The sequence below is a fragment of the Salmo salar genome, chromosome 20 (assembly GCF_965601325.2).
Source record: "Salmo salar chromosome 20, fSalSal1, whole genome shotgun sequence".
Taxonomy (NCBI): domain Eukaryota; kingdom Metazoa; phylum Chordata; class Actinopteri; order Salmoniformes; family Salmonidae; genus Salmo; species Salmo salar.
In genome coordinates this window covers 63,399,801-63,427,362 of record NC_138310.1, presented here as the reverse complement: position 1 = coordinate 63,427,362, position 27,562 = coordinate 63,399,801, and the positions used below count along the sequence as shown (strand labels likewise).

At 40.8% G+C, this 27,562-nt stretch overlaps 2 protein-coding genes across 2 annotated transcripts; one reads left to right on the top strand and one right to left on the bottom strand.

Moving 5' to 3' along the window:
• Positions 1–3,788: 3,788 nt before the first annotated feature.
• Positions 3,789–5,753, bottom strand: LOC106581198 (RIMS-binding protein 2). Its single transcript, XM_014163098.3, has 5 exons — positions 5,387–5,753; positions 4,751–4,913; positions 4,408–4,511; positions 4,164–4,235; positions 3,789–4,063 (listed from the first exon to the last, which is right to left on the bottom strand). The coding sequence occupies exons 1-5, from the start codon at positions 5,621–5,623 to the stop codon at positions 3,998–4,000; spliced, it is 642 nt and encodes a 213-aa protein (XP_014018573.1). The 5' UTR covers positions 5,624–5,753; the 3' UTR covers positions 3,789–3,997.
• Positions 5,754–10,115: 4,362 nt separating this feature from the next.
• Positions 10,116–19,189, top strand: ywhag2 (3-monooxygenase/tryptophan 5-monooxygenase activation protein, gamma polypeptide 2). Its single transcript, NM_001140016.1, has 2 exons — positions 10,116–10,279; positions 16,872–19,189. Exons 1-2 carry the CDS (start codon positions 10,193–10,195, stop codon positions 17,529–17,531), a joined length of 747 nt encoding a protein of 248 aa, NP_001133488.1. The 5' UTR covers positions 10,116–10,192; the 3' UTR covers positions 17,532–19,189.
• Positions 19,190–27,562: the final 8,373 nt, after the last annotated feature.

The window sequence follows — 27,562 nt, the reverse complement described above, 5'->3', positions numbered from 1 at the left end:
GCTCTAGAAAGAGGCCGGATTTACAATTCCGAGTTGGATGACTGTTCAAAGCTTCTTTTCCCAGTCGGAGCTCGTTTATTCCCGAGTTCCCAGTTGTCTTGAACTCAGTGAAGTCAAGTTTTCGCAGTTCCGAGTTAACAGTTGTTTTGAGCGTGGCACAAATCATGCTTCATTGACAGCATGGCCAATGTTGAATGTTTATCATTTTAAATTTGGAAAAGACCCTCTTATTCCCAGATTTGGGACCACACAGCCACTCCACTGAATAGCAGGCTAGTGATTGCTTTGCAATGCTTTCAGTTAGCCACTGTCACTGATTCCTTCCAAACCACTCATTGTTGAATTTGAGATTTCCAACTTGTTGTGTAATGTGTATGTCCAAATGCAAATGAGCACTGATAAATTGTATCTATAATTTCTCTTCATATGACAGGCATTCAAAAGGATTTTCCAGTAGATTGTCGACTTGATTCATGATGATGAGTGCTAGCTTAGATTTTGAAAGTATGGTGTTGACATGATCAGTCCAAACAAAGCTACTCTACATATAACGTTATTTGACGTCATTTTATCTGTGGTCAATGACCTTAAACCTTCTTGGATGGTCACTTCTAATGTAACTCTATGGCAGCACCCAAGGAGCTAGAATTTTCTAGCTCTACCCTTAGACTTGGCGGTGACGTAGTGTCCCCATGAGTGACAGAACCCTAACCAATCACAGGGCAAAGCTCCATATTTTCTGCTGGCTTGCCCCACCACCACAGAAAGCACTGAGCTAGGCTGAAACACCTGCATTTTGGAGCTGCCTTACTCAAGAAAACAAAAAAGAGACCATGTTTGTATGCGGCTTTATTAACTCAATGATATATATTTTTTTACATTGTTTGCAAACGGATATGTGACATGTATTAATGCCAAAATAATATGCAAAACACATATTTATTTATTTTTGCTAAAAATGTGGAGCTCAAAACAGGTGGGGCTCTGCCCTACCTGCCCTGAATGACGGGTCGCCACTGGCTATAGGACTTCTTCAAGGAGGCTAAAGCTGCATGTAACACCCTGGACCAGAGCTACTCAAGGACCATATTCTTACCATCTGTCTATAATACCTATATTATTTCATGGTAGTTACATAAGCAGGTACAGTGTAATTATGGTGTAGGGAGGTTGAAATATTAGTAGTGATGCCCATTGAAATCATTAAATGTGAGAGAAATGGTAGGTCTTCAAGTATCTTCAACTAAATAAAGAGAAGGTAGTGTGTAGGCGTGGAATGCATTGCTGTTTGTTGTCAACATTTCACAAAAATATCTTGCACAGTTTGCACACCCAGTTTCCACCCATCACCACTTCCTCCTCTCTCGCCTGACTTGACTCTGAGGTTTAGGTTGTCTTGACAACAGAGGACATATCTCACTTAAAAGTCATTTCACAAGTTTCAGTTGTGCCTATTACATATAGCCTATTTTATGCTGCTGTAAACTGGGTTAAAGGTATGTGTTAGTGTTCTTCTCTGTTGGCAAAATGCATTAGAAGACTCACTACTGTAAGTCGCTCTGGATAAGAGAATCTGCTACAGTAAATGACTCAAATGTAAAATGGAAGACAAAAGAATAAGCAGTAGCGTAACCTATCCCATCAAATCTTTTAAAGCAATGAAAAGCTGATATCTGCACCTCCTCTTTTTTTTTAAACAGGTTATGGATCAATTAATTATACCATGTCTGAGATACACCCTCATAAGAAGTAATTTTTATCCCTACACTCCTTTAATAGTGGATCTATTCTATTAAAAGCCTAAAACATTTTTTTTTTGTGAATCCCATCAAAGGTTCAGCACATCCTGAGCTTTTGATCTCTTCTCTAGGTTATAGTCAACATGGACAGCACGTCAATATGTCAAATCAATTTGAAAGCGATCAATAAAATATGCATCAATTTCACAATATCTAATTAGCTCATTTTTTAATTGGGCGGTAGGTAGCCTAGTGGTTAGACTGTTGGGCCAGTAACAGAAAGGTTGCTGGATTGAATCCCTGAGCAGACAAGGTCAAAAATCTGTTGTTCTGCCCCTGAACAAGGCACTGTTCCCCATCATTGTAAATAAGAATTTGTTCTTAACTGATTTGCCTGTTTAAAAAAAAAAGTTATGTTCTGCATACCCTTAAAAGAGGGGACCTCTCTGTGTCCCAAGTGGCACCCTATTCCTCATATAGTGCACTACTTTTGTCCAGAGCTCGATGGGCCCTGGTCAAAAGTAGTGCACTGTAAAGGAAAAAGAGTGCCATTTGGGGTACATACTCTGTCATCAGTGAAGATGTCTGTCTATGTGGGCTGTATGGGCGTAGGTTGGTTGGTGTATCTCAGAGACAGAAGGAGAGATCGCTGTAGAGGGACTGTTAGACCTCTTCCTGTGGTTTACACCACGTGACTACGAAGCTTAATAAGAACACCTCTGTTAGTTCACACTTCTGTTTCTGCTGGGATAGAGGAGAGAAAGATGGTAAGACCGTGTGATATACTGACTGAGATATATTAATTGAATATAATTTTGTATAAAACAGGAGAGGTTTACTATATGGTGGCAGTAATATATTGTAACATTTTATTGGTTCTACTGGTTGAGATGATTTTAGTACACTTTTATGAATTATGAGATCATTTTGTTACACATCAGCAATGTATTACAAAAAAAACATCACGTTTTTGTGACGATTTAGTTAGTTCCTGTTTTGAATTTGCTCAACGGATTGGACTGAGAAGGGGTTCTGAGCAGAACCAAACACGAAGCTGCCACAGCAACGAGAAGATACTGATGTACAGTGCAGTCATCCATAAAGTAGAGAGTACTACTAAACTCCTCTGCACAGTGTAGTGTTTCCTACTTTATGGATGACTGTACTGTTGGCTACGGAGGAAAATACTACAAGGACTCCATTGACATCAATGAACAATTCTGAAAAGCTTGGAGACCATGGTCTATTTTTAAGTTGTATTAAATTTTTGTACTAGAAATGCAGTCCTATGAATAAATGTTAAGTTCCCGTTAAGTATTCAGTCATGTTTCTCAAATGAAAGTAGATTTGATTGCAGTATTGTACTAATGAAAATAAATAAATTGTGTTTCTTGCTTTCCATGGTTTATGGTCATTCTACTATTGTAGATATTTGTATAACAATCACAGTGCAGTTGATAGTAAAAGTGGTTGTACAGTTATGATTGTTTCAGTGTTCAGCATCTGGTTTTGATGAAGATCCTGCGCAGTATAATTCTAAACCCACTCGCATGAGGAACAAGTGTATGAAACAGATTTTCAGAAAATGAACAGTTTAATAGTACTGCTAAATTCTGCATAGATATCTTCATTCAATGTGCTCAATGTTCCCATCAGAATCTCAGTTGGTATTTACCAAAATTAAAAAAACAAAAACAATTGTACATATTACTAAGGAAGAAAATAATATCTCTAACAGGAAAGATTGCTCACAGCCTTCACTATAAAATGTGCATGGATATTTCCTAAACCGAAAGATGTAGTAAGGCAAATATAGGCATAACTACAACATACATCCCCATCAGCAAAGTGAGAATAAAAATCATATTTTTAAGGCTACAATACCCTAGCTGCTGACAAAGCATTATGTAATATGATAACCATGATGTCATTATTTTGGCCAATCTTACTGCACCTTAAAATGTCCAACAAAAGGTTTGTAGTTCATAGGCTTTATTTGGACAGAGCTAAATCTGTCTACTGCGTTACTGCGCATGATAGCCTGCACACGGCTCATAAAAACCCTATTCCATGATCATTACAAATCCTGGAGGAGATTTCTGTGGTCACATGTACTTATGCAGAAGAAAAAATATGACAAAATCTTGATCTTTGACACAGTAATATCACTTCAGATATCCTTGAAAAAGTTGTTTTGTTCATTGTATCTGATTCTGATTCTTGGCATAATCTCATGTATCGGATGCTCCTTGTTAATCCTATTCCCATGGTAGTGGTTCCAGGTAGTTGGATGGCACCAGACCTCTCAGCCCATGAAGGTCCCCCTGGATGGAGATTAGACATTAGCAAAGCAGTTAGATATAGAACCAATGGAAAACAAGGTTCAATTTCCCCAAAGACTACTTAATGCAGTCCAGCACTCACATAATAGAATCCATCTTCATCCATATCACCAAACACATATATTATGTCCCCTGCACGGAAGGCGAGCTCAGCCTACAAGAAAATTATTGAGGGAAAAAGTTACTGTTCATTTGGTGTAGCTGTAATATGCACAGTAAGGCCCTATAACTGGGATTACCTCAGAATTGGAGTTCACTAAATTCAAAAGACCAAAATAAGAAAGTTAAAGTGGATTTGGACACCCATGTGGAGGTTCCACACTCACGTCGCTGTCCATGTTGGGAGAACTTTCCCAAGGGTCATACTCAAAGATGGCCACCATCCTGCGGACGACCAAGTCATCTAGCACGCTGGACTCCTCACTGGGATCTGATGGGAAACAGAGAGGTCAAGAGTTGAAGGATTAGATCATAGGATTGCATCTCAAATGGCACCAGGGCACTGGTCAAAAGTTGTACACTACAGTATATAGGGAATAGGGTGCCTTTGGGACGCACACCAGATCTCAATTGTCATCATGAAGAAATCTCAGATTATTTTTAATATAAATTATTTCAGAGAGAGTGAGAGAGAAAGAGAGTGTGAGCGAGAGTGAGAGAAAGAGATACCTGTACAGGTGTGGTCGACGGGCAGGAAACCCTGCTGCATGAGCTGATGTTTAAGGTAGTCATCATCCACTGGGATCTCAGATACCATGTTACTAGGCACGACACCAGACAGACCACCAGACTCCCCGTGGTAGAAACCATCATCGTCTTTATCTCCAAACACCTGGCAGAGACAGAGACAAAGTCAGCCATTTTGTTTTCAGGAGATTTGTTTGGTAATGATACAGATCTACTGTGCATGTGTGAAAGAAAGGAACATGAGTGGAAAGTTATCGGTTCAACATCAACCAGTTACAAATAATGACAGGAAATGAGGAAACCACAACTTTTGCACATCATGTAGGCCTACGCATTAACAGAGAACAAACAGGAAACACCAGCATCTAGAAAATCCAAAATACTGTATAATAGTTTATAATCTGCCTTCCTCATATTAACCCAGCCATGTTCAAACTTGGTTTGATCATATCTACCCCTTTAAAATGGGAGGTAACTCATTACATAAGGTATATTAAAGAGGAGTATTTAAAAAGGAGTTTATAAGTTGTTTATATACTGTCAATCATTGGTTGGTATAAACAGTTATTACACAACGGTTGATATTCTACAGTACAGATAAACTACTCAGTACATTACCTTGATGATCTGTCCTGGCACAAAAGGGAGCTCCTCCGCAGCGGTCTCAGGGTTTGGGGACATCGCAGCAGGGTTGTATGGGAAAAGAGCCACAAAGAGTCGGACGGGGGGTTCCTGGGACACCTGGCTGGACACCTGGCTGGCGGTCTCCAGCTCCCATTGCCTAATATCCTCTGGTGTAGCAATTCTCAGTCCATCAGGGTAAAGAAACACATCCACTCCTAGCATCCCCTCCATTAGCTCTTATGTGAGTGAGAGCAACCTTGATGCCGGTTAAGGGCCAGAATGTGTTGGTTTTAACAATAAAGAAGCATTTTTATCAACTTCCACTGTCCTCCAAGAGTTTCTGAATTCCCTCTTCACTTCAGTGAGAGCAACCCCTCTCAACTCTACACTGGGCAGACAGATGGCTGCTGGAGACAACAGGGCTCTCCTTACCCTCACCCTTTATGAAGCTAAGCTGCCTGAGGCTGTAATCCTCTTTGAGGAAAGTGGATAACATTCTCGTCCCAACCCTCTCTACCTGTGGGACACAGTCTGTCTGTAGAAGTGTAGTAGCAAGAGAAGAATGCTTAACTTTGCCTGCGTTAAAGATTGTTGGGGGAAGTTTAAATGAAAGATGATAGTGTATAGCACTACTAGGGTTTGGCTGGTGTAGGCCGTCATTGTAAATAAGAATTTGTTCTTAACTGACTTGCCTGGTTATATAAATAAATAAAAAGAAGAAAAAAAAAAAACATGCAGATGTCATTTTTTCAGTCAGCTACAAATGAGTGGTCAATGAGATACTATAAAGTGAATGTATGCAGGTCCGGCTCCACAGGGGGAAAAAGGGGGCTTAGCCCGCTCAGTAGAAACTTGTGCCCCCTCAGTTGTAGTTTTATGTCCCTATATAAAATCAGCAAAAAAATATATAATGATGAGTGACAAGTTGCTGCAAAATCTGTATCTCTGCTGTGCTGTGTCAGCACAATGGACAGAGTGCGTTGCAGTGTGTGTAGGAGGGCTATGGAAAAACACTGGGGTGCTGCAGAATCCTATGGGTTTCCATAAAAAGCGGGAAAAAACACTTCTCATCCATGGTAGACTAAGTGAATAACATGATACGCTTCCATCTGTAATATTTTATTTTGATTTATAAGGTCGGGGTCAAGTTCACCATTGAAGCTGCTTCACATAACTCTGCCTAGCTGTAAAAAGCATTCGTGTTATAAGCCTTAGCCTATTAGCTAGCTCGCACCAGCTAATCTGCCACTGCCATGATGGATATCAGAAACTGGCTTCTCCAAAGTACCCAAATAAAGCCAAAATGAGAGGAGAGCGATGAGCAGCAGCAGAATTCAATATAAATCAAATGCAAGAACATATTGGTATGTTTCATCATAGAAATAAGGATTTTCTTGGTAGCGTATTGGTTTTCTTGGTTGTAAATGGAACTGTACGTATTGGAAATGTGTTTACGGTAGGCTGACATTGCTTAATTGATTACGCGAGTCGAATTTGATCAACAGAAGTGTATTGTTCCATATCAGAAGGTGTTGCTGTACTCATGAGCAGCATGGTTTTCCATGTTTCATTTGTTTGGCAAGACAGCTGTGCATGGCTGCATCTCACTGTAGTAGGCTGTAGGCTATGTTTTGGTTATTTGGATCTCCATTTGCCTTTTGTTTACTGTGTTTGTTTACTGTTAATGTAACTAGCCTAAATATAAATTGTTTCATGCCTTTATCAACATGTAGTTTACTAGGCCTACTTGGTACCGCTGTTTTGTTCTGTTCACATTCATTCGTTGGCATTTGCAGTAGTGTTGGTTTTCTAAGCCAAACTGCTATTCAGTATTTTTGTTAGCATGCATGAATGACTAGGCTACTACTTTCAGCGTTTGCATTATTTTGGTAAGACAGCTGTGTGTATAGGTGCATTCACATAGGCTGTTTGTAATAGGTGAATTGCAGCCTATATCCATTACCACAAAGGCCTTGCTTTAGTGTATTGGGCGCTGTCCATTGTGCTGATACAGCGCAGCAGCGATTTTGCGCCAACCTGTCACTTCAAAAGCACTCAATTAATGGTCTCGGAGTCTCTGCATTTGAACTTTGTGTTTATTGGGGTATAGCATGATATAAGCAGAATTCAATATAATTCCAATGCAAGAACCCCGACAGCGTGTTCCAATTCCAGCATATATCCAGCAACTTCGCACAGCCATTGAAGAGGAGTGGGACAACATTCCACAGGCCACAATCAACAGCCTGATCAACTCTATGCGAAAGAGATGTCTTGCGCTGCATGAGGCAAATGGTGGTCACACCAGATACTGACTGGTTTTCTGATCCACGCCCCTACCTTTTTTCAAGGTATCTGTGACCAACAGATGCATATCTGTATTCCCAGTCATCTGAAATCCATAGATTAGGGCCTAACGAATTTATTTCAATTGACTGATGTCCTTATATGAATTGTAACTCAATAAAATTTTTGAAATTGTTGCACGTTACATTTATATTTTTGTTGAGTGTATTTGATTAAGAATTGTAGGACCCCTTTAGATATAAAAATATATAGACAAAAATGGTTTGATGAAACATTGAATTTGGCATTACTGCTATTAGTCCATAGAAACACATTGAATAACACATTAATTCAAGGAAAAACAGTTAGTCACTCCAAAAAATTCTAAAGGAAGTTTGTTTTGAAGTGTCTATCCTATATCTGAGAGATACACGAATGATCAGGATTTTTTTTTTTGAATGACACATATTTAATAGCTTTTTTAGTGGCTAAACTACTTGAATATATAATTCCATTCATTCATGGTACCAGGCTATCTTCAGGCGAGTCTTGTGGGCGTCCTAGAGCAAAACAACCGACATGTACGTATTCATGAGAGACTCACCTTTCCATAGAGGGGTCATAAACGCAGCCCATGCAAAAAAAAACAGATATCTCGAGCTTAAATAGACAGATTTTTATGGGGATATTTTTATTATGCTAATTCAATTTCCACAGGGGCACAGAAATTGACTCAAGACGATTTTAAGGTATTATTGAGACTCAACTCAACTTCCTTCTCTGCAACAGATTATCTCTCTCACCACTGCCTTGACAAATGGAAGGGGTTGAAACTAAGGTGAAGAGTGTGGAAACAGGGATTGAGTGAGAGGAGAGGAGAGAGAAAAATGGGGAGAGAGGGGAGTGAGAGTGTGAAAGGGAGAGAGAGAAGGACAGATGGCAGTATTCTATCTCCATAAGAAAGAGAGACAGAAATAAATAAATAAGAGTGATAGTGAGAGAAATAAAGAAAGAAAGAAGAGAGAGTGAGAGAAAGAAAGAAAGAAGAGCAAGTGAGAGAAAGAAAGAAAGAAAGAAAGAAAGAAGAGAGAGTGAGAGAAAGAAAGAGTGAGAGAAAGGCAGGCAGAGAGAAGAAAGAAGGGAAGCGTTGGTGCCTTTGCAGCCGTCCTACATTGAAGGTCTGAGAGACAGAAAATAATCATCTGACGTTTGTGATACCTTAATCAGCTTGGACCATCTTTACTAATTAGCTGATCTGTCCCTCCAGCTGGAGCCAGGTGTGAACCAACAGCGTCCTGATTCTACAGAATGCATGTTCGCCATTGTCCCCAATACAACAATACATGTAGGACTCTTATCCAGCTAATATTGAGACTTTTGTGACTGACAAAAGCATACTGCTTGCACCAATAGTACTCTGAAACTATGTAAAAAAAAATCCAAATACATGAAGTTTAGGGGTGAATCCTAAACTTCCACTTAGGTAAAATTTTCACTGCATTAACGTCAATGGGAAGTTGGGATTCACCCCTTACTGATTCGTAAATGCAAGTAGTTAGCACTGGCCGTGATGATTCATCCATCCTTTGCACTGAGTCATGACTTTGTACCATGCTGTACCAGCAGAGGGGGTTCTGACTGACTCATTATATTGGTGCTGATGGACTAAAGGTACAGAAAGCAGGAGGTCCCTTCTCCATCACTCCATCTCCCTGCAGAAATGAGATTTTAATGCACTGACATTGTGTCAAATATAGTGCACTACTTGGTCAACAGCATTTGGGACTTCCCACACCCATTGAATATGAATAAGGAGGATACCTGACCTTTGAAAAATGTTTGCAAGACTTCCAGTTGGGTTGCAACAATAGTATCTGATTTTCTCAGAAGAAACAGGTAGCACAGTCAAGTTGTGACACTAGTATATGCCAAATAGTTGTATTAAGCTTATCTTCCCAGGAGAGGTCACCCTTTGCATTTGTAACAGTGAGTGGTTTGTTCAGTGACAGGTGTTAGGTAGAGGTAGTGGTAGGTTTAGGGTTGAGCTGGGGTGTAGAGTTGAAGCTAGGGTTAGGGTTATGACTAGGGTTATTATGGTTATGCTTGAGCCGGGGAGTGGGCATGAAGTTAAGGATAAGGTTATGGCTGGTAATCGGTTAGGGTAATGGTTAGGTTTAGAATCACTAAGGAGTCCTATTGGACTAAATTTCCCACATTGATTGCTTAGTGGGAATGAAACAGGAAATCTGATTCGCTCTCATCCCAGATATGCAGTACCTCTGGATTCCCATGTAAGGACTGTTACATCAGTCGCAAGACACCCACCTTTCTGAGTGATGACGCAGCCGGGGGAAAGTGTGAGGAACGAGAAAGGGTGTCCCGTCGGCACTAGCACAGACTGCACAGAACAGCTGCAGCCTAGGTTCGCACAGAATTTCACGGCATTGCAAGTAGTAGACATATCATTTTATCCCAAAACCTATAGAATAACGTTCACACTAACCAAATATTAAAATGGTTGATCGCGAGCAGCTGGTGCAGAAAGCCAGGCTGGCTGAACAGGCTGAAAGATATGATGACATGGCAGCTGCCATGAAATCGGTAAGTCTCTCCTCCAAAACGAGTGCATGTGAATAGCCTACGAATAAGGTCTATGATTTGGTGTTCAATGAAACATAGAATTTTCAACAATGTAATTCTAATGAATATGAATTATCTCAATTTAGATATTTGATTCCATTCCTAGAGATTTTTCATGGATGTGATGTGTATAGAAATTAAACAATTTGATATTAGATTCAGTAAAGGTTTTGCCAGCAATCCTAGACATCACTACACTGCATTGAGATACTAGCCTACACCAATACTAGCCTACACCATTCAGATGATCAAGTCTGTTTCATAGGGCTCAATCACTGTTTAATTATAACGAACAGAATAGCCTACATGTGGAGCTCAAACATTCAAGAAACATTCAAGAAAGGCAATCAATGTATGCTATTGAATGCTCCTTGGGCGGTGCCGGTTTCGTGTCTTTAAAAGAAATGCAGTGGAGTAATATTACCACGAAATGTATTCAGAGGCACCAAATAACATTGATTTCTCTGTCAAACGTGTCCCTCACGTTATAAAATTACATTTGATAAATGTATTCTATGCCACTGGGTAGAGACGTCAATTCAACGTCTATTCCACGTTGGTTCAACGTAATTTCATTGAAATTACGTAGAAACAACGTTGGTTTAATGTATGCCCAGTGGGACTTAATTCCCCATGTGATTTGTTAAATTCAGATCAGTTAGAATTGGTCTTTAGGATTGTGCCATGTGAGGTTGCTTGAATATTGATTGATTCGCCCTGTAATATCTAGATTGAATTAAATAATAGCAATAATAGTAATTTTATAAAAGTATATTTCTGAGTTAAATCTGTCCTCTATTGAATATATATATATGTGTCTGTTAGTAGAGGCTACAGATGTTCTCTGAATGAGCATCTATTCCTGCATAAATGGTTATTCAGTTTCCAGCTCTTTACACAAAACAAATGTAGGAGGCAGCATAATTCTCTCTAGAATGTTCTGTATTTTGTCGTATTGCAGTGAGTCAATGATCAGATTGGATATTGGTCCTTTTGTTATCAGTCGTTGAGCTACATTAAGTTACTTGATCACATTATCATTCTGCATTGTACCTGTATGTCGCATTGTGTGTCACTGTCAACGTGTGCAGTAGCCTCTCTAGACGTACTGTATGTCTGGATATGGATAGGGTGAAGCTGTGTGTTCTTTAAAGCAATTTAATGAAATGTACATTATTGTTTGGTTTATTGATACAGGTCTCACACTGTGTGAAAAATGCATTGTCATTAGGCCCTAAACCTAAATGCCCAGTCTCCTCCAATCATTATGTAGCCTAGCCTAGTGCTTTAGAATTAAAACTGTACTTTTCTCACTGTAATTAAATGACATCTTAACCATTATTATTACTACCTAGTAACACTTTCGGTCTCATCGGCTGCATAATTTAGATCTATTTCTCCTGCAGATTTCTGGTTGCAAGCAATGGCATTTTAGTGATGTGTGCATGTGGGATTCCTTTCCCTTTAAGCAATCTGCTGGGTCAGTCCATGCAGTCAGAACTGGGCCTTTTTGCAGTGTAGGGGTGTGTACTCGTTCCCCTCTCCAATGGGAAATCCCTTGCCACTGCAGCCAGGGTTCACTTGATGGCAGGAAAAAGCAATGAGAGGTATAATTTTATGTTCTGATCTCACCTTGACCAGACATTTAACAGTACAGTACAATATTATTCTGCATACATTTTTGCATTGGTTCCTTAATTCATCAATGCAGTAAGATGCAATTATAAGCAGTGCTGCTGAATGGCATTTGTTTTATTTTATTATGTAATGTATTTACAGTAGCATAATGTGCTCAGGATAGTCTTGACAGATTTTTACCCAGCCCGTCAATAATTGTTTGGGCTGGCAATTAGGTATTCAGATCAGTATGGTAGGCTGCCTCTCTTTATTTATATTGACTGACATCAGCATTTTGGTACAATGATGATTCACTGACAAGAAATGCATATGATGGGCTTTTCCAACATCACTTGTGGTCTTTTGCACTCTATGTTTCTTACATATCCATCAAGATGGACTAACAATCAGACAGTAATTGAACATTTGCTTAGTAATACCATGGCATTTGAGCTGTCAATTGTATGTTCTTGCATTTAAAGCTGGGAAGGAAAAACGCCTGCTTAGAAGCATTCTGTCATCCATGCACACGATGGCTGTGACGTCACCTATCAGCCGCATTCTTTGTGCTCCTCTATCAGGCTGGGAGGGGAATGTTACATCAGCTCACCAGAAAGGAGAAATTTTAGCTTCTCAATGAGAGAGAGCACTTTGCTAGAATGGGCCACCCATTAAGCTGTATTTCCTCTGTAGCTGTATTTATACTGTAGCCTTGTGCTGTCTGCATCTTCCCTGTCTATAGTTATAATCTAGATAATCTAATTATTTAGCTGATATTGATTTAGATGGAGATAAAAACGTGTGTTTTATCGATGTAAGGTTATCTGGAAGTGGACTGGAAGTGATATGGTACGGAGCGTCTCAGGTCTTTACAGTTGCTCTTAATGTGATATTCAATGAAGATAGGGGGGTCATTCCACAAAATGAGTGTCTTTTGTATCACTTTGATATTTTAAGTATAAATTATGCACCAATATTGCATTTTAAAAGCCTGTAATATTAAATTAAGTGCCCTTTAATATAGACCACATGGATAATTCACCCTCTGACTTCCAGGAAGACTTTAAACCATTTAACTTCAGAATTTCACCATCATTCTAAAGCCCTAGTTATTTTGTTGTTTTGAAAAAGTAATTTCTGAATATTATTCTTTATTTCATGTGATTAGTGATTCATTTTAAGGTAAAAAAAAACACCTGTGTCACACTTGTCGTTGGAAATGGAGGACCAAAACGCAGCAGGTATGTGTATGCTCATCTTGCTCTTTAATAAATACAAAATGAACACCAAAATAACAAAGAACGACCGATCACCAAAAACAGTCTGGTAAGGCACAAGGCTAAACACAGAATAATCACCCACAAATAACAAACAAACACACCCTCATATATGGGACTCTCAATCAAAGGCAGATAGACAACACCTGCCTTCAACTGAGAGTCCCAACCCCAATTAACCAAACATAGAAACAGACATACTAGATAAATCATAGAATACCTGAAAACCAAACAGTGCCCAAAAACCCCGGAATACTTAAACCAAATGCCCCTTCAACAAACACACCACCCCGAACCACATAAAACGAATACCCTCTGCCACGTCCTGACCAAACTACAATACCAATTAACATTATACTGGTCAGGACGTGACAACCTGAACTGAACTCTGATTTTAATATGGTGAAAATATTCCATTTAATCTTTTTTTTTTTTTTTAAGAAACAAATGGGGTAGACTGACAGTGAAATGCTTACTTACGGGTCCTTTTCCAACAATGCAGAATTGAAGAGAAAATAAAATAAACATTGAACATCTAATAGGCAAATCATAGTTTAAAAGCAGGTGAGCTGGCTCTACTCATTTTGGCCATTTTCTAGTGTTTTGTGGTGGAAAACAGTGGGTTGAGCATAACACATCAACCCTGTTACCCATAGATATACAGACTATAAATGTTTTAACAATAAAAAAAAAAAAGCTTGCATTCAATTGCTCCTTCTGTAACATCCGTCGTTAAAGGTAGACCAAGGCCCAGCGTGGGTTGGGTTCATCATATTTTATTTAACGGTGAACCGGCAAAAAACAAAACAATGAACAACACAACAAACGAAAAGTTTTGCAGGCTACTAACAGCAATACAAAAACAAGATCATACAAACACAGGTGGAAAAAAGGCTGCCTAAGTATGGCTTCCAATCAGAAACGATAGACACCTGCCTCTGATTGGAAACCATACCCGGCCAAAATATAGAAAACAAAACATGGAATGCCCACCCCACACCCTGACCTAACCACATAGAGAAACAAACCCTCTCTCAGGTCAGGGCGTGACTGTACCCCCCCCAAAGGTGCGGACTCCCGGCTGCAAACCTGAACCTATAGGGGAGGGTCCGGGTGGGCATCTATACTTGGCGGCTGCTCTGGTTCGGGGCTTAGCCCCCACACCGCCCGCCCCCTTCTGTGTCGCCGGAGGAACCAGACCGTGGATCAGCGCCGGAGGCTCTGGGCTGCAGGTCGCCGCTGGAGGCTCGGGCTTGCGGAGCGTCGCTGGAGGCTCGGGCTTGCGGAGCGTCGCTGGAGGCTCGGGCTTGCGGAGCGTCGCTGGAGGCTCGGGCTTGCGGAGCGTCGCTGGAGGCTCGGGGCTGCGGAGCGTCGCTGGAGGCTCGGGGCTGCGGAGCGTCGCTGGAGGCTCGGGGCTGCGGAGCGTCGCTGGAGGCTCGGGGCTGCGGAGCGTCGCTGGAGGCTCGGGGCTGCGGAGCGTCGCTGGAGGCCTCCTACGTGGAGCTGGAACCGGTCTCACCGGACTGGGGAGACGCACAGGAGACTGGGTGCGCAGAGCAGGCACAGGGCACACTGGGCCATGGAGGCGCACCGGAGGTCTGGAGCTCAGGGCTGGCACACCCCGTCCTGGCTGGATGGTCACTGTAGCCCAGCAAGGGCGGGGCGCTGGTACAGGATGGACTGTGCTGCGCTGGTGAATGGGGGGTACCGTGCGTAGAGCAGGCGCAGGATAACCTGGGCCGTAGAGACGCACTGGAGACCAGATATGCTGAGCCGGCGCACTTCTTCCTGGCTGACGGCCAACTCTAGCACGGCAACGGTTAGGAGCTTGCACCGAGCGCACCGGGCTGTGATAGCGCACTGGCGACACAGTGCGCATCACCGCATAACACGGTGCTTGCTCGGTCACTCGCTCCCCACGGTAAGCACGGGGAGTTGGCTCAGGTCTTAAAACTGCCTTAGCCAATCTACCCGTGTGGCCCCCCACCATTTTGCTTTTTGCCGCTGCCTCTCGGGCCTCCGTTGTTGCCTTGCCTGTTGATCTCGTCGCTGTACCTCCCTCGCTGCTTCCACCTGTTCCCATGGGAGGCGATCCCTTCCGGCCTGGATCTCCTCCCACGTCCAGGATCCTTTGCCATCCAGGATGTCCTCCCATGTCCAGGCCATCGGCCCACTCTGCTTGGTCCTTTGGTGGTGGGATCTTCTGTAACGTCCGTCGTTAAAGGTAGACCAAGGCGCAGCGTGGGTTGGGTTCATCATATTTTATTTAACGGTGAACCAGCAAAAAACAAAACAATGAACAACACAACGAACAAAAAGTTTTGCAGGCTACTAACAGCAATACAAAAACAAGATCCCACAAACACAGGTGGGAAAAAAGGCTGCCTAAGTATGCCTTCCAATCAGAGACAACGATAGACACCTGCCTCTGATTGGAAACCATACCCGGCCAAAACGTAGAAAACAAAACATAGAATGCCCACCCCACACCCTGACCTAACCACATAGAGAAACAAACCCTCTCTCTCAGGTCAGGGCGTGACACCTTCCTGTTGCACACAATAAGCTTCCATTCCCCCTGTCACACGGGGATATATGGCTGATTTAAGTGTTACGGTCAACCCTGCTACTTTATTAGACTTTTTATTTATTTATTTAACCTCTTGAAATGGGAAAACATGTTTTTTTATTAAGTTAAACATGTGCTCATTATGACAGAATGTATGTGAAATCAAAATATTTTTTGCCACCAAGTTACACATCTCAAAAGGCAGCGAATTTGTGGAATGACCCAGGGAAGATACTGTATATGACATTTGTGTGTGGGTTAAACTGTTGAGAATATTTTTTGTTACTTATTGTAATTTGCTACCCAATGTCTTTCAGTAAGAGCCACTAAATACCTTGTAGGTTAGTGGAATGAGGTGTAGCATTTAGACCAAGTCAGGTTTTACAACGTTAAAAGTTCAAAGGTTACTTATCAATTGTGCTTTTTACAGTACACTATTTGACATTCCCGGGATTAACATGTTACCTCCTACCTTGTACGTATAGAGTCAAGTAGTAGGTGAAAAGCATGTCCTGGGTGACAGCATTACATGGGGTTTCAGACAGATGAAAAGGTCAGTTTAAAGCAGAGGAGAAGGTCAGGGAGACACGTGAACTGCCTGAGTGATGATCGACTGACCGTCTACACTTACACTGCAGCTGCCCCTGGGCTCCTCGTGGGAACATAGCTACCTCCAATCCTCTGCCCCCTCTCCAGTCCCAACCCCCACTCTCTCACTATCTTGAATATGGTTCTCCACTTGCTAGCATTAGCTGTCCACATGACAGCTGGAGCTACTGGTGCACTAAATGAGCTGATTGCCATGGAAACTGGGAATTGCACAGGATGAGTTGAATCTTGCTCATTCCCAAGAACAACATACTTTACAGTAGATATGATAGGTATGATACTGTATAGGGTTGTGACAGAGTACAGTAAATGCTCTGATATGATTTCCTGTAAAACCACACCTTCTGTACGTGATATTGTTGAAAGATAACTGTTTACATTCATGAATGCATAGTATAGGGGTTTATTGGCTGTCTTATACAGCTTCCAAAATCACTGCCGAGATAGTGCATTTATGACCACTGCTCTGTCCCCTCCTCAGGTAACAGAGCTGAATGAGGCCCTATCTAACGAGGAGAGGAACCTCCTGTCTGTGGCCTATAAGAATGTGGTGGGGGCCCGCCGTTCCTCTTGGAGGGTGATCTCTAGCATCGAGCAGAAGACCTCTGCAGATGGAAATGAGAAAAAGATTGAAATGGTTCGGGCCTACAGAGAGAAGATTGAGAAGGAGCTGGAGGCTGTGTGTCAGGACGTGCTCAACCTGCTGGATAACTACCTGATCAAGAACTGCAACGAGACGCAGCACGAGAGCAAGGTGTTTTACCTGAAGATGAAGGGCGACTACTACCGCTACCTGGCCGAGGTGGCCACGGGCGAGAAGAGGGCCACCGTCATCGAGTCATCAGAGAAGGCTTACAACGAGGCCCATGAGATCAGCAAAGAGCACATGCAGCCCACCCACCCTATCCGCCTCGGCTTGGCTCTCAACTACTCTGTGTTTTACTACGAGATCCAGAATGCCCCTGAGCAGGCCTGCCATCTGGCCAAGACCGCCTTCGATGACGCTATTGCTGAGCTGGACACCCTGAACGAGGACTCCTACAAAGACTCAACTCTCATCATGCAGCTGCTCCGAGACAACTTAACACTGTGGACAAGTGACCAGCAGGATGATGAGGGAGGGGAGGGCAACAAAGATTAATAAACCACACTTAGAAAAAAATATATAACGAAGGGCCAGTGGGCTTTGGTAGCCGCTTTTGCTGATGATTGTACCGCAGCAGCAGTTCTTTATTTTTCCATGTGTTAAAAGAAAAGAATCAAAAGAAAGGTGAGAGGGGAGGTTACATCTTAGTTTAATATATATAGAAATATATATGAATGGTTGAAAGGGCTGCCATCTTCTTGATTTTGTCTTTGACATTTGCCAAAACCACTGAAATGTCAGTCAATCCGCCTGAAGTGGTCGTTGTTGGATTGGTTTGGCAGCCTCACACTGGCATAGGGACTGGTGTCGTACCAAGGGAAGCTGCTTAGTTAGGTTTATGCATGATAGAGATGCAGACACTTGAGGAAGGGGGGAAAAAACACTTGAGTGAGAGTGCCTCACAAAAATAGCTTGCAATGGTTCCAGTACTAGTTTAAAGGCCAACTCGGCCACTTTTCAACCTCATATTCATTATCTCCAGCACCAAACCAGTGTCCACATATGTGAAACAGCGTATTTCTATGATCTGTGGTCCTACAAAAGGTCCTACAAAATGCTTCTCTGTGACATCACGAGTTTCTAGCCATTATGATATATAATATCACTCACTCTTGAAGGGAGTGCAGGAAAGCTAAAAGTATTAATCTGACCAAATCATCTAGAAAAAGTACAATGCAGATGTTTTGTAAAGGTTAGATGTTTATTGTAAAGTTAATGCCAACGATGGTAATGAGGTAAGGAGAAAATACTGTTATCAATTTCCTCTTTCACATGACTTTTAGTTTTAGGTCAATTTGGCATTAAATCCATTGTGACTGTCCTCTGACTGCTCTAAATATGATACTGGAACCAAAGCTTAACCTCCAATAGAGTCTATCTAAAGGCAGAGACAGTTTAAAACAGAAACATGATCTTAAAGCAGCTGCAGAGTTTGTGGTTTACTTCTGTGTTTGTTTTATTAAATGCACTTGCCTACTATACTGTTTCTTCAGTGTAAGATGATTACTACAATAATATCGATTATTCAGTATTGTGCATGCTGGTGATGTATTGAAACATACAGTAGCTTGACTTTATTAACTTATACTGTGGGTGTTAAGTATTCATATGATTGCGAAAACATAGGCTTTGTCTGATTATTTCTTATTTATAACTTATTCTTATTTTGTTTATATTTGCTATACCAAAATGGTGATCGTAAAAAATGTATATGTTATGAGCATTGCTTTAGTGGCATGCAATATGTGTATTTCATTTGTTAATGGAAGAAAAAAAGTGGGGAAAAACATACCAGTGATTGCTTAATCTTACCAGCTGGTGTTTGTAACGTTAAATTATAATAATGGCTTTGTCACATTAAATTATAATAATGGCATTGTAAAACAAATACTTTGTTCTTTGAACTATATTTGAGTACTTATTTTGTCATGTTATTAACCAGTTTGAACAATGGTGAAGTTTTCAGAATCAGTGTTTCTGTTATGAATTCACAACATGGACCACAATTTATTTCTGACAGTATACATTTTTTGTTTGTTTTTATACCTTTTAACTGTTCCTGAGTGACAAATATCTTGAATGTGAGTCATTATGTAGCAGTTGCACAAGAAACGAGATAACTATGATAATAAAAAAAGAATATGACAAAATGATAAATGCACCATTTCCATGGTGGTCGAGTGTATTGTTGTGATGTCACTAATAAGTCAACTTTTGCTTTTTAAAGAAAACTATTTAAGATAGAATGTTGTAACCTCTTGTGTGCTGCTAGTATGCTATTCTTGTGTGCCTCCTTTGCCACTTCAAATAGTTGATTCAGCATACTCCATAGGCATCCTCAATAACCATGTATGCAAACAGAGAATCACAAGGACACACTAAAAACCCACTTGCGCTTTTAGATCTACACAAACTTGTATGACACCAGTGCAGTGAGTGCACATGTCTGCTCATGCAATATAATGCAAATGCTAGTCCAATAATAGCTGGCGATTAGGACTTCAGGTTGAAGCAAACAGGGAGAGTCATTTGTCATACACTGTTAAAGTTATTTACCACTGAGGGCTGAATGTCCCAACTGAATGATTTCCACCACAACAGAATAATGGATCTAAATGATCTAGGACTTTAACAGCGTCACAAATGCCACCCTATTCCCTATATATTGCACTACTTTTGACCAGAGCCCTATTGGTCTTGGTCAAAAGTGATGCACTATATGTAATATGGTGTAATTTGGGAAGCCACCTACAGTCTTTAACCCACTCTGTACATCTCACATCCTCTGAGCTAACCATGTATCTAAATATATATTGCTGAGGATGTGGTTCTCTATCTTGCTGCTATGCTCTCTAGATTTTATTAGATGTATTATCTTGATCGTAATGGGCTAAAACTCAGCAAATTGTATTTTTTGGTGTCAGATATTATCACTTGCCCTGGCAAACCCAAACACCTTGAGGTGTGTCAGATTTAGATATTTAAATTCATAAGCCTACGGTGTTACTTTATGCCATTCATCTAGTGCCATCAACAGAGAGACACTGTTATACCTTTCATTTTTGCCATGCTAATCTCAGAACAGTTAACACATGTAATTTAGTAAGTACAGACTGTACATAATGACTCACAGTCTCTCTTACATGTGTTAACATGTAATTTAGTAAGTACAGTTAACACATGTAATTTAGTAAGTACAGTTAACACATGTAATTTAGTAAGTACAGTTAACACATGTAATTAAACCTGGTACTTAGTTATCTTACATAGTCCCTTCTGGGTCACAAGGCGACTTTTGAACACTGTATGTTACTTTTTCCGTCTGTATGTCAACGTAGGTAGAGAGAGTGAACGATTCAGATGACTTTGCATCGCATAGAAACTTTAAACTCTTTTATCATTTGTTTAGTTTAGTTTTTTGGACACATCAGAAGGGATGGTTCATACACTAAGAACATTTCATTAATTGTTTTGATATACAGTAATGTTTAATTTATTTATTTTTTTGCTATTTTGTTTGTGTTTATTTATTTAACTGTAATTTTGTTGGACACAGATCCTTGTGTCTGTCCGTTTAGGTAGAACAGTACTGTAACATGTATGCTCTCTTTTCTCTGAAATGGAATTCAACTTCAATTGAATCAAGTAAAGGGTTGGCACCATGGCTATACAACAGAAAAAATGTAGACTGAAGGCACATAATCTTATCAACAAATCGATTACTATTAAAATAGGTTTAATGAATCATGTACAGTGTGTTTTTAGGAAATTTCGTTGCTATCTGTTGCTCATTCAAGCTATTTGTTTGCCAGTATATACAGTATACATTATTTATTACAGTAGATATTTATTATTGTCATCTGAACTACCAGGTCATTCACTATACTTCATCCTATAAACTCAGTTCCGCAATGTTTCCTGTCCTCTCCAGTATTTCACTCAGTTCTACAATGTTTCCTGTCCTCTCCAGTATTTCACTCAGTTCTACAATGTTTCCTGTCCTCTCCAGTATTTCACTCAGTTCTACAATGTTTCCTGTCCTCTCCAGTATTTCACTCAGTTCTACAATGCTTCCTGTCCTCTCCAGTATTTCACTCAGTTCTACAATGTTTCCTGTCCTCTCCAGTATTTCACTCAGTTCTACAATGTTTCCTGTCCTCTCCAGTATTTCACTCAGTGCTACAATGTTTCCTGCCCTCTCGAGTATTTTACTCAGTGCTACAACGTTTCCAGTATTTTACTCATAGACATTTTAAAAATGAGAGTGTAGTGCACCATAGACATTTTAAAAAGGAGAGTGTAGTGCACCATAGACATTTAAAAAAGGAGAGTGTAGTGCACCATATACATATTAGAAAGGAGTGTAGTGCACCATATACATATTAGAAGGGAGAGTGTAGTGCACCATATACATATTATAAGGGAGAGTGTAGTGCACCATATACATATTAGAAAGGAGAGTGTAGTGCACCATATACATATTAGAAAGGAGAGTGTAGTGCACCATATACATATTAGAAGGGAGAGTGTAGTGCACCATATACATATTAGAAAGGAGAGTGTAGTGCACCATATACATATTAGAAAGGAGAGTGTAGTGCACCATATACATATTAGAAGGGAGAGTGTAGTGCACCATATACATATTAGAAAGGAGAGTGTAGTGCACCATATACATATTAGAAAGGAGAGTGTAGTGCACCATATACATATTAGAAAGGAGAGTGTAGTGCACCATATATATATTAGAAGGGAGAGTGTAGTGCACCATATACATATTAGAAAGGAGAGTGTAGTGCACCATATACATATTAGAAGGGAGAGTGTAGTGCACCATATACATATTAGAAAGGAGAGTGTAGTGCACCATATACATATTAGAAGGGAGAGTGTAGTGCACCATATACATATTAGAAAGGAGAGTGTATGGCACCATAGACATTTTAAAATGAGTGTAGTGCACCATTGGACAGTGTGACAGAGAAACCAATTTGGGACACTGTGCTCTCAGTTGAAACACTTATGTGCTGTTCATGTGCTGGGTCAGAGATGCTGGGTCAGAGGGCATAGTTCAAACAGGTTTGTATGTATCTGTGGAAACTGTGTATGTGTGCATGTGCATGTGTATGTGAGTGTGTGTATAAGAGAAAGAGTGAGAGTGAGAGAGACAGAGAGAGATAAGGTGCTTTGCACATCATCATCTATAAAATCCCAATATGGATCAAAGCATACTTCTAGGCGATAACAATAAAGACCACATATACTGTACTCTCTTCCTATGGGTGAAATATAGTGTTCTTACTCAAAACATACATTTCATTAACATAATTTGAAAGAAACTGATATGCTTGTTGGACAATACATCTCTGTCATGTGGATGCTATAAGCCAATGATATCTGCCATTCCCCGACAGTAGTTTCACATACACAAATTATTCATGCACATCTGTTTATTGCAATCCGGAAACAGAACCCCACAATGACTGATAAGATGAAATGGCAAGCTGTTGGATTCCCAAACCCTAGACTGCAGTCTCTTGCTGCAGCCTGCTGTACTGAAGCTTTCATGAGATGAATTTCTGTTCTTGGAATGGTCTCCCTTGCCAGCCAATAGCTGATAGGCTCACCCTGCGCAGCCACCAATCCCGTTCCTGTTGCTAGGGCTATAATAAGCCTCCTGTTATTAGCCCCAGTTCCTTGCTGCACTGTTCAGACACCTATAGCATCCTGCAAAAAAAGATGAAAGCTCAAGCAGCAGAGGAAGCATTAGAATTCAGCAGCACCAACCTGTCCCCCACGCTGTGTTGTAGTGCACTACATTATCTGCACCAAGGACGACAAGACCAACATTCATACGGTGTCCAATATATTGTGAAAGTATCTATGAAACAATGACAAAATTATTTATCTGCTAACATTGGTCCTTTTTTCCGACCTTCTAAGCATCTGATGATTTCCTGGATTGCGGCAACATAGACTAGACAGCAGTCAACAACGATACTACAGTATAATCAAGTTAACCAGATACATTCTCTCTATGTATAAATCACTGATAAATCATGTCAAACCTATTCTTAGGGCTCTATTCACATGGTAACACTTTAAAGGGTTTATATTGCATTTACAAATGATTAAATAACCGAAAACATAATTATAAACCTTTAAGAGGATGTGAGGTCAGTGTTCTTCCTCTGGTCAAAGTGTCATAATGAGGTCTGGGGTTTTAAAGCAGCCCACTGAGTTAAAAACCGAGAACCGAGAAGGCAGCATCCCGGAGTTGCCTCTTCACTGTTGACGTTGAGACTGGTGTTTTGCAGGTACTATTTAACGAAGCTGCCAGTTGAGGACTTGTGAGGTGTCTGTTTCTCAAACTAGACACTAATGTACTTGTCCTCTTGCTCAGTTGTGCACCGGGGCCTCCCACTCCTCTTTCTATTCTGGTTAGAGCCAGTTTGCGCTGTTCTGTGAAGGGAGTCGTACACAGCGTTGTACGAGATCCTCAGTTTCTTGTCAATTTCTCACTTGGAATAGCCTTCATTTCTCAGAACAAGAATAGACTGACTAGTTTCAGAAGAAAGTCCTTTGTTTCTGGCCATTTGAGCTTGTAATCAAACCCATAAATGCTGATGCTCCAGATACTCAACTAGTCTAAAGAAGGCCAGTTTTATTGCTTCTTTGATCAGAACAACAGTTTTCAGCTGTACTAACATAATTGAAAAAGGGTTTTCTAATGATCAATTAGCCTTTTAAAATGATAAACTTGGATTAGCTAACACAACGTGCCATTGGAACACAAGAGTGATGGTTGCTGATAATGGGCCTCTGTACACCTATGTAGATATTCCATCAAAAAATCATCAGTTTCCAGCTACAATAGTCATTTACAACATTAACAATGTCTACACTGTATTTCTGATCAATTTGATGTTATTTTAATGGACAAAAAATTAGCTTTTCTTTCAAAAACAAGGACATTTCTATGTGACCACAAACTTTTGAACGGTAGTGTATATAAACTTAATTCAAGACAATACATGTTTCTGTTTTCATTCATCCCTGACAAACAGTTGTGTGTATATATAGAGGAAACCTTATGGGCACCATCTGAACCATGCACTGCGTGTGTTAACAGTCTTTGACAAAATGAACCATGCTAGTGTACTATTTTAAAAAATTTTGGGGGTATTTTACCCTCTTTTTCTCCACAATTTTGATCTTGTCTCATCGCTGCAACTCCCCAACGGGCTCGGGAGGTGAAGGTCGAGTCTTGTGTCCTCCGAAACATGATCCACCAAACCGCGCTTCTTAACAGCGGCCCGCTTAACCCGGAAGCCAGCCTCACCAATGTGTCAGAGGAAACACTGTTCAACTGATGACCAAGGTCAACCTGCAGGCGCCCGGCCCGTCACAAGGAGTCGCTAGAGCGCGAAGAGCCATGTAAAGCCCCCCCAGCCAAACCCTCCCCTAACCCGGGCGACGCTGGGCCAATTGTCCGCCGCCCTATGGGACTTCCGAACACGGTCGGTGCGATACAGCCCAGGATCGAACCCGGGTCTGTAGTGACGCCTCTAGCACTGCGAAGCAGGGCCTTAGACCACTGTGCAACTCGGAACGCCCAATGCTATTGTATTCTATTCTTACATTAATATTACATAATTTGCCTGCTACGTCCACTGTGGAATCTGAAGCGAGCCTGCTGTGCTACAAAGGATTTCTTTACAGTGTAAATGACTATCATAACTTAGTCGGGATAGAGGGAGATGGTGTGCTAAATTTGGCTCAGAGTTTTTTTCTTGTTATGCAAGAGTATGTTGATGTCTGATGGACTGACTACACAGTAGCCTAGTCTTCGTGGTGGGCTGTCACATTGATGTACCCAGTCTACTCAGTGTCTACTCACAAGCTGCAGGCAGAGAGTACTATTATTAGAACTGTCTGTGTACTCAGCTTCTACAGTACTACTAGCTTTTTAATAGGATGATATTTCTGGAGCTCCACTGGCATTCTCTTTTTTTGGGGGGGGGGGGGTGTTCATGAATAACAAAATGCATGGTGATCTAATGCATCTACTTGTCTTCCGGCATCTTTTACATGTAGTAAGTTACGAGATCCAAAGTTACGAGTACACAAGTATTATGTAAGTTAGGAATACCAAAACAAAGTAGCTTCATAGTTCCATGTGGGATACACATAACAACATCTTGCAGGGTGTTGAATGGGAAACCTTATTGCTTGAGATGTTTGAAACTGCTAAAAATCTGGCATTCTATCAGACAATATTCTCTATCTAATCCAACTCCTTCAGGATTGGTGGGGCCCCTGCGGGACAGTTGAGCTAAGGTAGGCTAATGCGATTAGCATGAGGTTGTAAGTAACAAGAACATTTCCCAGGACATAGTCATACAGTTGAAGTCGGAAGTTTACATACACTTAGGTTGGAGTCATTAAAACCCGTTTTTCAACCACTCCACCAATGTATTGTTAACAAACTATAGTTTTGGTAAGTCGGTTAGGACGTCTACTTTGTGCATGACACAAGTAATTTTTCCAACAATTGTTAACAGACAGATTATTTCACTTATAATTCACTGTATCACAATTCAAGTGGGTCAGAAGTTTACATACACTAAGTTGACTGTGCCTTTAAACAGCTTGGAAAATTCCTGTAAATGATTTCATGGCTTTATAAGCTTCTGATTGACTCAAATTATGTCAGTTAGCCTATAGGAGGTGTACCTGTGGATGTATTTCAAGGCCTACCTTCAAACGCAGTGCCTCTTTGCTTGACATCATGGGAAAATCAATAGAAATCAGCCAAGACCTCAGAAAAAAATGGTGGGCCTCCACAAGTCTGTTTCATCCTTGGGAGCAATTTCCAAACGCCTGAAGGAACCACGTTCATCTTTACAAACAATAGTACGCAAGTATAAACACCGTGGGACGACACAGCCGTCATACCGCTCAGGAAGGAGTCGCGTTCTGTCTCCTAGAGATGAACGTACTTTGGTGTGAAAGGTGCAAATCAATCCCAGAACAACAGCAAAGGACCTTGTGAAGATGCTGGAGGAAACAGGTACAAAAGTATTTATATCCACAGTAAAACAAGTCCTATATCGACATAACCTGAAAGGCCGCTCAGCAAGGAAGAAGCCACTGCTCAAAACCCGCCAATAAAAAAAGCCAGACTACGGTTTGGGGACACTGCACATGGGGACAAAGATCATACCTTTTGGAGAAATGTCCTCTGGTCTGATGAAACAAAAATCTAACTATTTGGCCATAATGACCAACGTTATGTTTGGAGGAAAAAGGGGGAGGCTTGCAAGCTGAAGAACACCATCCCAAAAAGCTTGCAAGCTGAAGAACACCATCCCAAAAAGCTTGCAAGCTGAAGAACACCATCCCAAAAAAACACAGGGGTGGCAGCATCATGTTGTGGGGGTGCTTTGCTGCAGGAGGGACTGGTGCACTTCACAAAATAGATGGCATCACGAGGAGGACAATTCTGTGGATATACTGAAGCAACATCTCAAGACATCAGTCAGGAAGTTAAAGCTTGGTTGCAAGGGCCTTCCAAATGGACAATGACCCCAAGCATACTTCCAAAGTTGTGGCAAAATGGCTTTTTAAGAACAACAAAGTCAAGGTATTGGAGTGGCCATCACAAAGCCCTGACCTCAATCCTATAAAATTTGTGGGCAGAACTGAAAAAGTGTGTGCGAGCAAGGAGGCCTACAAACCTGACTCAGTTACACCAGCTCTGTCAAGAGGAATGGGCCAAAATTCACCCAACTTATTGTGGGAAGCTTGTGGAAGGCTACCTGAAACAGTTGACCAAAGTTAAACCATTTGAAGGAAATGGTGCCAAATACTAATTGAGTGTATGTTAACTTCTGACCCACTGGGAATGTGATGAAAGAAATAAAAACTGAAATAAATCATTATCTCTACTATTATTCTGACATTTCACATTCTTAAAATAAAGTGGTGATCCTAACTGACCTAAGACAGGGAATTTTTACTAGGATTAAATGTCAGGAATTGTGAAAAACTGAGTTTAAATGTATTTGGCTAAGGTGTATGTAAACTTCCGACTTTAACTGTATCTGATATTGGCAGAAAGCTTACATTCTTATTAATCTAACTGCACTGTTCAATTTACAGTGGCTATTACAGTGAAATAATACCATGCTATTGTTTGAGGGGAGTGCACAGTGTTGAACATGAAAAGATATTAATAAACAAATGAGGCACATTTGGGCAGTCTTGATTCAACATTTTTAACAGAAATACAACAATGGTTCATTGGATCAGCATAAAATCTTGCACGTACACTGCTGCCATCTAGTGGCCAAAATCTACATTGCATCTGGGCAGGAATAATACGTTATGGCCTTTCTCTTGCATTTCAAAGATGATGGTACAAAAAACATACAAAACAACTGTTGGTTTTTTCTTTGTATTATCTTTTACCAGATCTAATGTGTTATATTCTCCTACATTCCTTTCACATTTCCACAAACTTC

Coding starts and splice junctions, on each gene's coding strand:
- ywhag2 (NM_001140016.1), top strand. CDS start 10,193: ATGGTTGATCGCGAGCAGCTGGTGCAGAAAGCCAGGCTGGCTGAACAG. Junction 10,280..16,871: donor TGGCAGCTGCCATGAAATCG/GTAAGTCTCTCC, acceptor TCCCCTCCTCAG/GTAACAGAGCTGAATGAGGC.
- LOC106581198 (XM_014163098.3), bottom strand. CDS start 5,623: ATGGAGGGGATGCTAGGAGTGGATGTGTTTCTTTACCCTGATGGACTG. Junction 4,914..5,386: donor TGCCAGGACAGATCATCAAG/GTAATGTACTGA, acceptor TGTCTCTGCCAG/GTGTTTGGAGATAAAGACGA. Junction 4,236..4,407: donor CTCCCAACATGGACAGCGAC/GTGAGTGTGGAA, acceptor ATTTTCTTGTAG/GCTGAGCTCGCCTTCCGTGC.